At 40.3% G+C, this 10,676-nt stretch overlaps 1 protein-coding gene across 1 annotated transcript; it reads right to left on the bottom strand. All coding sequences in view use genetic code 11, as the record gives it.

Moving 5' to 3' along the window:
- Nucleotides 1–444: 444 nt before the first annotated feature.
- On the bottom strand, nucleotides 445–9,602 carry EGR_05308 (Serine/threonine-protein phosphatase 2A regulatory subunit delta isoform; the record flags this gene model as incomplete). Its single annotated transcript, XM_024494557.1, has 9 exons — nucleotides 445–655; nucleotides 1,733–1,834; nucleotides 2,473–2,597; nucleotides 3,272–3,445; nucleotides 3,846–4,008; nucleotides 4,440–4,499; nucleotides 5,662–5,885; nucleotides 8,886–9,226; nucleotides 9,560–9,602. 9 exons carry the CDS (start codon nucleotides 9,600–9,602, stop codon nucleotides 445–447), a joined length of 1,443 nt encoding a protein of 480 aa, XP_024351028.1.
- Between the last annotated feature and the right edge of the window lie 1,074 nt (nucleotides 9,603–10,676).

Genomic DNA, 10,676 nt, shown 5'->3' with positions numbered 1-10,676 from the left:
AGAAAAAGAAGTTACACTGAAAGGCAATTCCTTTTCAGGAAGGTGCGTCATTCGATCTAACTAATGTGATACGTACTTTAAAGGAGAATGTTTTGCTATTCCCTAACGTTCAGCAATGGTTTATTAGTTGTTCCGGGCCATTTGGAAACGAAGTGGAAACTTTTTATGGAAGTTTTATTGATACTAACAATTGACGTTACAATGAGAGACTCGACCGCGGATGGGCAGCAGAGGAGTGGTTACCCAGAGAGCTGCTCTGCTCATTTATTTAAGAGAACATCTAAATGCATTCGTAATCCACCTTAATCCTCTTTTAAATTTTCGTACTTTTTAATCGTCTTCTCGTAGACTTCACATTTCACAAGCGTACAGTACACGGGTACAGTAGTGGTCTGTTCATTCAAGTATTGCTGAATGATTGACATAGAATTCACGGATTACCAGTTACCGGTGATCATACCTGGTTGGAATTGTGCGGTTGGGCGTACCCCCGTTAAGCATTTCCGAGGCTGCTTTCCTGACGGAGTCTTGGGCCGCTACGTCGCCTGCCCCACTCATCTCTGTGTGATTGTTCAGCGCCGATTCTGAGTGTTTGGCTGCGCACTTCTCTATTTTACTCCACAAATTTTTTCTGGCTTTAGTGCGTTTGATTTCTCTACAAAATAAAGCAAAATTTTATATATTTCACGGAGAGATGCTTTCACCTAACCATCACTATGGAGGAATGGAATCCTATTAAAGTAAAACGAAAGCATGAGGGATGGTTTTACGTGAGGTTATTATGGAAATCTTATCTTAGTTATTAAAATCTGCACAAGCTCGATATATCATTTTCATTTTCATTATCATTTTCCATACTTCTGTTGGTTCTTCTGCCTGAACTGCTTTTATGTTCAATTACTAGCAGAATAACTGTTATGGTTCTTCTTTGCAAAAATAAGTTATGCAACAAAAAGAAAAAATTCGACGATAAGGTTGACGCTTTTAAGAAATCATGTGTTCAGAAATGCCAGGGGTGCTTTGAAGCCTCGTTGTGCGTTTATGGAACGAGAGTGAATTCGAAGACACCTCTCGTTTGTACACCACCTTCAAGCAATCTCAAAATCAGGCTGATTTATGTACTTTTTAAACGCCACGGCAGTTGACACTAGCCACTAAACCATGCTCGAAGTGCCCTACCTTCCACTGCCTTCAAGGCGTCATTGAGACTGAACTGATTTAATAAACTAATTTTCATGGAAGTGTCATAAAGTCTGTCCAGCAAGTATGTACTTTCTGCAAATCTGCATGACTTAGAAGCACCGCCTCGTGGACTAAATAGAGGGTCATATGGAATTATTTTGTGCCAGACCAAAAAAGGGAACCCGCATATTTCTGTAGCATAACTTCTTATGTGAAATAACCTTTGAACATTTGCAAAGCCTAAGATACTTGTTCAAATATGACCTCAGATAAACAATGATGTAAAGAAAAACGTACACATGCCTTCTGAGAAGAGACTTAAAAAAATTGGTACAAATTACTTAGGCTAATTACTTGTTAGTGGTAACAAAATGTGGTTGCACAACGCATTCACATCATGGACCATTGTTGGCGTTATTGTCGCATCCTTTCGCCCAAATGAAGGTCTCTAGTAAAGTGATGTCTCGGAAACAACTAGGGGATCACTACCTACCTATATAGATTTATCTACCGACATGTTGCACATACACATAAATGCTTTTCAACATACATTTCTTTGTTATGCGCAAGATCGTGCATACAGCGCTCAAAGAGGTCGGGATCAACTCCTTTCCATTTGTCCAGAATGGTTTCAGCATGCTCCTGTATTCCACTACAATGAAAGCAAGTGGGTTTTTTAGGCAGACATGCAGAATCCGCCTTACAGATTTAAATAAAATTGTGCAACAACTGTTATTTAATGCTGCCTTAATGTGCTCTCGAATAGGTGTAGCCGTGATACAAATTCCTCTCTATTTCTGGCAAGGTCATAAAAGAACTTCTGTCATCTGGTACGCATTGCAAAAGCAACAAATTCCATCAACTATGTATAGCTATTAATGAACTATTCTTGGCTTCTGGATTGTCATTTGTAAGTTTTCAAATAAAGAGTTAGCAATTGGGCGATTTAATGGGGGAGACTCGTAGTTCTACCGAATACACATTGGCTATCAGGGCTGATCTGACCTCACCACATTTTCACAGTTGGAAACACGGCTTTGCACGTACATCGGTAGCGCTCCCACTTTTCATTTCACACAGAAGTTTACACTGGATGTTCCTGAACAAATTTTACACAACTAACTATTGTAATTTTATTCGGTCGCAGTTCTTTTCGGACTTGGGTGAGAGTACTTATTAAATATTACGACCTATTTCCGGTTTTACGAAATAGAGACATGCTCTCGACGTCTCCTATCAAATGACACAATGGATGGGCAAGAGAAGAATGTAGAGATGGGGTGCTATTACATGTGCCAGTGCTGCAAAGCCGCCTTCAAGGCGGGCAGGACGATGGGCATGAGTTGGTTGGCGTGATGGGAGGCCATACTGAAGACGGTGGCATTGTAGGTGACGATTAAGGAGCGTTCTGCCAGCTGGGAAGGGAGGACACCATCTTGGCGTTATCATACGCATTAACACACTGACTACCTGTAATTTTAGTCAACCTTTCTCCTAACATCATCCTCTCACCTGTACACAAGACAGAGTGCTGTTTGTATGTTTAAAGAGGTACACGTTATTACGGCTTACAGCTGTAATTTTTAACTTCATACAAAAAATAGTTTGATGATCAAACACCTACAGTTGGAAAATTATTCTATTAACAATAAGCATTTTCAAATACTAATAAGTATATGACTAGATGTTTTGTTCTACGGGTAATTTCCCGGTGTAGAAAAGTACAAAGGAAACACTTTAATCACATTAAACACTTTAATCTCTGTAATTGACTAAAACCTCGTTCCACACAGATGGAGGGTTGCAAAAGTCTACGTGGATAGTTAAGTGCTAAGCGCGCTGTTTGGTTCTGCAGAGAACCCTTTCTTCCTTTTGATGTCAGCTACTAGTTTTATTAGGCTAGCCTTATTCTGATAACTAATACCTTGAACCACCCTGTTGCAAGGTTTGATTGAGGCGCTCAGTGGCCACTCTAGATTAAAACGCCTTCTGTCGCTGGCCTACTGCGCATTTCGGCCTACGGCTAAACCGAGACATTGGTAACACCACAAATCAGTACAGGCAAACTTAGCGTAAACAGTTTGCCTACCTGAAAATGACAATTGGTATAGCCGGCTGCTAGTCTCTTGAAGACGGGCACCATCACTGATTCAAAATCCGTCTCGGAGACCATTTCTAGAAACTCTTCAAGCTCATTCAAAAACATGACCGCCTTTGCACTGTCAGTCTTTGGCCAATATTTCAAAATCCCTCCGTTAACAACCTTTCAATGAAAAACGTTGAAAGAAGAGTTATCTCATTTATGCAGAAGAAATAAAACATTGGTTGAGGAGGGCTTATTGCTTAAAGTCGTTCCAAAAAGTGACTACCCATATACACACTGGTAGAATAAGCTCAAAGATTATTCCGCAGCAATTTCATCCCTTGAAGTATCACACAAGTATGAATGGATAGAAAAGCAGCGTATGCTTTTGTTGTTTGGAACTCTTCAGCCTCGGTATTTGCTAGACTTCACTTTCGTATGTTTAAATAACCCGTTATCCATTGCAATTAACCCCCTTCTCCAAGCAGAATGTCAGCAGAGATAAAATTTTACACTTAGAGAAGAGTGCTAAGTCATAAGATCCTTGAAAGTAGAAGGGAGGGATGGGAAAAACACTCACGTATCGAAGAAGAGATCTGTCCTTTTCCAGAAACTGTACAATACAGTAAGCGAGTTGAGGGTGATATGCGGAAATGGATCGGGGCTTGTGAAGTGGCAGGATCACTCTTCGCAGGTTCTCTACCTGCTCTTCTTTCAATGGTGTTTGGCATCCACTCACGATGCTAAAAAAGTTGTGCGTAAAGTAGCTTTTTGATGAGGTCCTCCAGCAAAACTACACACTTCCATTAAAGGCAGTGTGATACCCCTGAATGACTTAATTTATGGTTATTAAATGTACTGTTCCATCTTTTAACAGCAAACGAGGAAGTCCATCAAGTTAACTAAAGTGTATGAAGTTGGAAAAACAATGAATGTGACTGTAGTTTTTTCCAGATGCATGTGTACCTCTGTGATATCTTACCGTCCATTTTTTATTAGTAAGGTCGGGCAAGACCAGCATAGAAATTGCTTTTTCGTTTTAAAAATCCTTTGAGACCCCGCCCTGGATTGTTCTGGACAGTGAGTTAGTTTAATACTTAGGCTTGACAGGTAAACTTTGTTTTAAATCAAAACGGAAAGTATGTGCACCAGTAAACGGAACTGCTTTTCTCACCTTCCGTATATCTCCAATAGCTCCCCAATTCCGTTGAATTGCTCGGCCTCACAAACAAAGCTGTAAAAGAGGAAGGGAGATACTTTTAAAATAGCAAACTACTTTATATGTTTGTTTAAAAATAGCTCTGAATGGAATAGGCATTTTCGTTTTGACGTCAAAGAGGTCATCAGTGTAATCTGATCCGCTACATATTTTGTAAAAGCTACTTTTTCGGTTTTTCTATGTTCTCCCATAAACATGGCTTTCTAATTTAAATACCCATTTTTGCAAATGTTAACGTTAAATTACCTAACCTTCCATATCATTGTGAGTGTCGTGGTGCCCGCTGGTGTATCGGAGGAAATAGCAGCAAGATGCAAAATCTACCACGTCCTTCTGGTGAATTTTTTTAAAATCGAAACTTTTCTTTATTTAAACGGCACGGTTAGTGCGGTTTTTGTAGAGTAGAAGAATTGAGCAACTTTTGCTTTATTTTTTCTTTTATTAATCACCCTATCGGGCATCAAACTAAACCTCTCAACCGGTAATTTACTCTTACATTTTAGCACTTCCCGAGTCTTAAGGTAACACGTCGTACTATTCCCTCAGGAAAGGTTGCATTACGGGTTAGCAGACACGCTTTATACATAAATGGTGTCTTCTCTGCATGTGAACTTCAAAGTAGGCTTTGGGGCATCCGTTAGTAAGAGCATGGTACGTCGCATCAGTTTCGGCTGCGTAGATCTGACGTCAAATAATGTGGTCTTATCTACCAACAACCATCTAGAGGCCTTTAGATAAGTAGCGGTTGATAGATTAGTCCACCGTAATGATCATTCGCAGTATTTAATGAAATAAAAAGTTTTAATCTAATTCACTGTTAACGCGAAAGTGGAATAATAAAATCTCAAATGCAAGCGGTGAGCTATTCCAACAGTTTTAGGGATCATATAAAGTTTTGCTTTCTCTGATCATCGGTCCTTTTTAAGGCAAGACTGCGATTGTACTCATATCACTCGACTTGGAATAATACGGTGTATCACTTTGTGATCGTGTGGTGTACGAACAGTTTGAACGTGGGTGAGATGACGGTTTTTGTGCTTTTTCCAAATGCACTGCACATTGTGTTGATCAAGTTCATCCTTGCCGCCATAGTAAATCTAAGCTGCACCGCAAGACCTGCCAATCAGGCGAGAGCGGAAACTCGTCCTAAGACTACTGTGCGGCAACCTGCGCTCACCTCTGAAGTGTGACGATGATCTGCTCTCGAATGAAGGCTCGAAGTTGGAATATCTTTGTGTAGATCTTATGCAGTATCATCTTCGCACAGGCTCTCTCACGACGGTCCTCGGTGTCGAAGATGGCAAGGAGGTTGAGTACAAACGCCCTGTCTATGTACTTCTTCAGGAAGAGTGTTTTGATGTCCAGGAGGGAAAGGAAGCGTAGAAAGATCTCGTATACCAGCTAAATAAAGAAATTCCAGTAGTATTAATTTACCCGGCATGTTAAGCTCATTTTTTCAAAAATCTCAATTAAAATTGTTCATTTTTCTTCCATCTTTGAAAGATAATGTGATGCATGTTAAAATTTCCCTTTGTTGTATAATTGCAGATTGACATTTTATTTTATATCACTGAATCCAAGTAAATTGCAATGAGTTGCCACTTTTGCTAAATGTTTTAGGTGTACTTAAAGCGACTTACCAATTGTACTTGATAACAAATGAAATGAACACGATTCATTCGCATGAACAAAATGAGGCATTACTTTTTCCTGTAGTTTGTTTTGTTACCTTCGACAGAAAGTAGGTGAGAATGTGGAAGGAGGAACTCAGCGATTGTGGAGGTACACCTTATAAGCCAAATGGCGCTGTTACCTCAAAGGGGTCGAAAAGAGCTGGTCAGACAAATTTTCGAAATGTGTGAGAGCAGTTGGAAAACAACAAATTGTAGAAGCAGTTGCAATATTACGTGGTGCACAAATCCCTGCTTAATTACCCACTATGACTTTTTTTGAATATTCTATTCTTCTTTTGCAGTATTTTGCAGTGTAAATTCGAGTAGTAAATCCGAGACCAATGTCGATGGCTCAGCTCTCGGTCCGATTGGTAATGCTGTAAAGTGCTCCCGGACTTTACAAATAAGTAATCCCTAAAGTTTTACAGGCTTAGTTTAATAATTACAACTGTACTTTGCAATGTTCACTTTTTCTGCGCCTCCGTTTTCAACGCGCATCTGGCTCTGATCATGATCCATGCTTCAAAAAGTGAGGGATGGAATGTTGGCCCATATTCGTGATGTTCACCTTCCATTAAAGTGCTAATAGACCAATAGTGTTTTAACCTACACCAACTTCGTCATTCGGACAAAGCTACGCGCCTACCTTCACTCACCCGTCTGTCTGTAAATATCTCTACTGCACTTGGGGCTCGTGTATTAACACGTTTGACTTTAACGACGTACATATGCAACCTCCTTCATCCCCAACATCGGTCACTTTCGTTTCCTTTGTTTTATGATAAATCTTCATCAGTATGAATGTTGTGGTCGCCGATTATTTTTCATTCGGCTAATATAACAAACAACAGCGCTGACGAAATGGCTACTTGAAAATGTGACCTAACGGGGAGAGAAATTGGGGGTTACACAGGAGTGTCACGCGAAGTTGCAGTAAAGATGAAACCTGAATCACCTAATTTTCTCTCTTCGAAGGTATCGCAATGTGATGCCGCAGTCAAATAATTTTTGTACAACTCCGTACACATTAAGAATAGATTACATAAGACACTTCTGCACTACAGTAATAATATGTCATCTAGCATTCTGATTCAAGTAACAGAAATATGCCATTTTTTAAAACACTTGTAATGCACAGATAGTTTACATAAATCCCTCGTTTTAAATTTTACCTTCCGGATAAAGCGAATCGTTGGGATTTAAATGCACTAGATATGCTCCATAAAATGGGGTCACACAAGACCTCCCACCCAATTAATCGCCTAATCGGAAACAAAATAGCTTGTCAATAAATTTCGCCCGTTTCCTACTTCCTTCAAAGAAAACCTTATTGGACGACTATCAACTTTTGAAGGCTTACATCTACCCAGGGTCGGGAAATACGAGACGTACAGTTTTAAGTTACTTTCTTGAATTCGCATACAAACCGAATTTTTCCAGAAAAAAGTACTCGTAATATGCAGGAATCAATCATTTTAACTAAAAGAGTTTAAAAGCTTTTTAAATATACTCCCGATCTTTGAGCGTTCTCCCTGACACGGATAAGCAGGTTTTAACCTTACAGCCATCAAAGGTCATTTCGTACGATGAAAAAATTATTTAAAATAAATCAAAGCATAAATCCGTGCAAAGATGTTTAGCGACACAATTACGCATTCCTATCTGTGATTATAACTTTTTTTACTTGGACCAGTGAAGTACTCTTGTTCTTGCATTGGATAGCATCACCTAAAGTGCAGTGTTACAGGAAAAAGCATTATCCCTTGGTCGGGTAATTACTTTCTTCCATGAACTACATGGCGTAACGAAGTCTGCTGTTATCGCAAAGCTCCGAAGTGATTTTCTGCTTTCCGCAGTGCAGTTTAGCAATGGTTGGCTCCTCGCTTCACTAATGACCTGCAACGAGTTGTGAACCGAGTGAAGGGAAGTGGTGCATTTACAATCACTTCACGGTTAGCCCAATTCGTGCGTCAAATAGGCAAATACTATGGTATTCACATAAATTCCTCGTAAAAGTATCAGATTTGGTAATTTCAAGCTCTTCAATTGTCCTTTGGAATAGATAAAAGCCAAATGTCTAAAGGAAGCCAGAAAATTAATTTCACTCACCTACGCTTGGAACAGTCAATAGTCTAGAATAATTTACAAAACAACTGGTCAAAAGTTTAATCATAGTTTGCGTCTCATTGGAATCTTTTCGGTACTTCCTTCCCTTCATGTCGTTTTCTGTAAAATGGATGGCTGTTCAACCAAATAGGAATGTAAACATTCAACTATTTGTTCATAAAGTGGATTTTGTAAATCAAAATAAGCCTCATAAATTTGTAGACCATGCCGCATGATCGGCGGGTGAAACTAAGTTGTGGTGATCGGCGCCTAGCAGTCAAATAAACAATGAGTATTTGTTTCGACTCCGGGCCATTGAAAGTTTAAACAGGGTTATGAATTGGTAGAGGACTGTAAATATTTTCACAATCCAGTGCCTAGTTTTTCGCAGGAGGAAGTGTTACCACTGAACCTCAAGTGACCCATAGGTATTGCGTCTGTTACGTCAACAATTTAATAGACCCGAACGATCAACTAACAAGAATTTGCCAACACATAAAATTAAATTGGTAAGGCAATGGACCGATCGCTTGAATGCTTTTTAGGCTGAATTAGTGAAAGTGAAGAGCAATCACGTGGGTTATCGGACGAAAGAATGGAGAGGGCGGGGTGCTCAACTTACCTCGAGATGTGGCCACGCGGGTTCCTGAGTGTCCTCCTCATCGGCACTGTCAGGAGGCTCGTAATGATCCCCCACGGACGCCTGCAAAGCCGAAGAAGGCGGTGGCAGGGGGCGGAAGATATTAGCGGCAAACATGTTTGCGCAAGCCGCATACACCGCTTCCTCTGAGGTGATACTTGCGGCCGGTGACTCGAAGAGGTACCCACTCACCTCCTTCAGCGTTGCCGTCTTTGCTTTCTTCTCCTCCACTTTGCTTGGGTCAAAAACGGTAAAGTCAAAGATTGTGCAGCAAAATTTTAGCTTTTCGATCAACAATTGTGAATGTTCTTCTTCTGGAGCGTCTAAAAAGAAAACATTGTGAATAAGATTGGGTGACCCTTTTTGTTTCGTCAACCCCAATATAAAGGACTTAAAATGTACTTATCAACTACTTTCCCCTTGACAACTACTCCTAAAATCTGCTATTTTTTAAAAAACTAAAATCCCTTTAATCAGAAGAGCCATTTATTTGCGCATTTAATAGTGCCTCTTAAAAAGGCTGTAAAAATTGACGTTTTGAGGGAAAATTAAAATAGCGGATGCTCTAATTTCAAAAGTGGTAATACGGTTAGCCGTCCCCTTTAGAAGCGGGTTCTGCAAACTCTCATCAACACATTCTTCGCCCATTTGCCTACAATCTGTGCTGAACATTTTGTGCGCTTCTGGTCGCAGTTCCATTTTTCAGGTTGTAGAAGATTCACTTCCTTCTGTGACCTTATTTCTACTGCAAATAAAAAACACGAGGAAGCACGGTGCAATAAAATAATCCTTGCGACAGTATACCATCATTGTTCCAACCATGTTGCGACTTTAGCCCTCTTTGTTTGCCCTTTAAATGCAGAAGTGATGGGTCCGGCCTATTAAAATGTCCTCTATGACGACATTTGTTGGACTACATTAAATGATAAAGCTCTCCTTCTCGTCACGGGGCCATGTACTGCAGCGCCTTACCTGTCGTCTGACTGGGCAACATCACGTGGACATCACAGTAGAAAAGCTGTACTGCAGACTTTAAACTTCCTGAGAACAAAATATTGGAACATAATTTAGGAAGGCACAAATTTAGTGGTAAACAAAATTAAAATGTTTAGCTATGGAGGCGCAGTCGGTATGATAAAATCACTAAGATCAGGAGAGCGAGCACTCCAGCTTTTCAGGAATAGTCTACATCCAAGTATTTTGCTAATATGGGCATCTGCTTTCATGCACTGAGTGAAACGCAGCACATGAACCGGTTCGGACCCGTGTGGTCCTTGAATGCTTAATCCCATGCTTACTTTGTGTTAAGTGCTGTCAAAAATGCCACTAAAATCAAATAAAGTCGTGCGAACTCGTGAAGGCAAGAGTTGTTGTAGGCATTTGTACGTCATTCTGTGTGACGCAGAAACTGCTCACAGTCTAATCCTGTGAATACGAATTTGTCTCAAGATAAAAGTGAGTATCCCGTGAATTCTAGGAGCAGCCCTTGAAACATAACATCGGCGCCCTTTTGCTTCACGACTCAGTGGTTCCGGACTAACTGCAAAGTAGATAGCAACTACAAATTTCCTTCTCACTTCGTGGATCCAACTGTTTTCGCGCCGCATACCAGAAAGGAGAACTGTGAAAAAGTTTCGGGAGACACCGTCTACATAGGATGTTGACAAGTCATCCGGGAAAGAAAACGCCACATTCCGCATGACTTTCATTTTTACACCACCATGACATCCTGACCACCAAATTAAGAAGCCACTGCACGTTCACTTGATGTGT

The sequence above is a fragment of the Echinococcus granulosus genome, assembly GCF_000524195.1.
Source record: "Echinococcus granulosus chromosome Unknown EG_S00038, whole genome shotgun sequence".
Taxonomy (NCBI): Eukaryota; Metazoa; Platyhelminthes; class Cestoda; order Cyclophyllidea; family Taeniidae; genus Echinococcus; species Echinococcus granulosus.
Note: the sequence above shows the minus strand (reverse complement) of the source record. Positions and strands in the feature narration are given on the sequence as shown.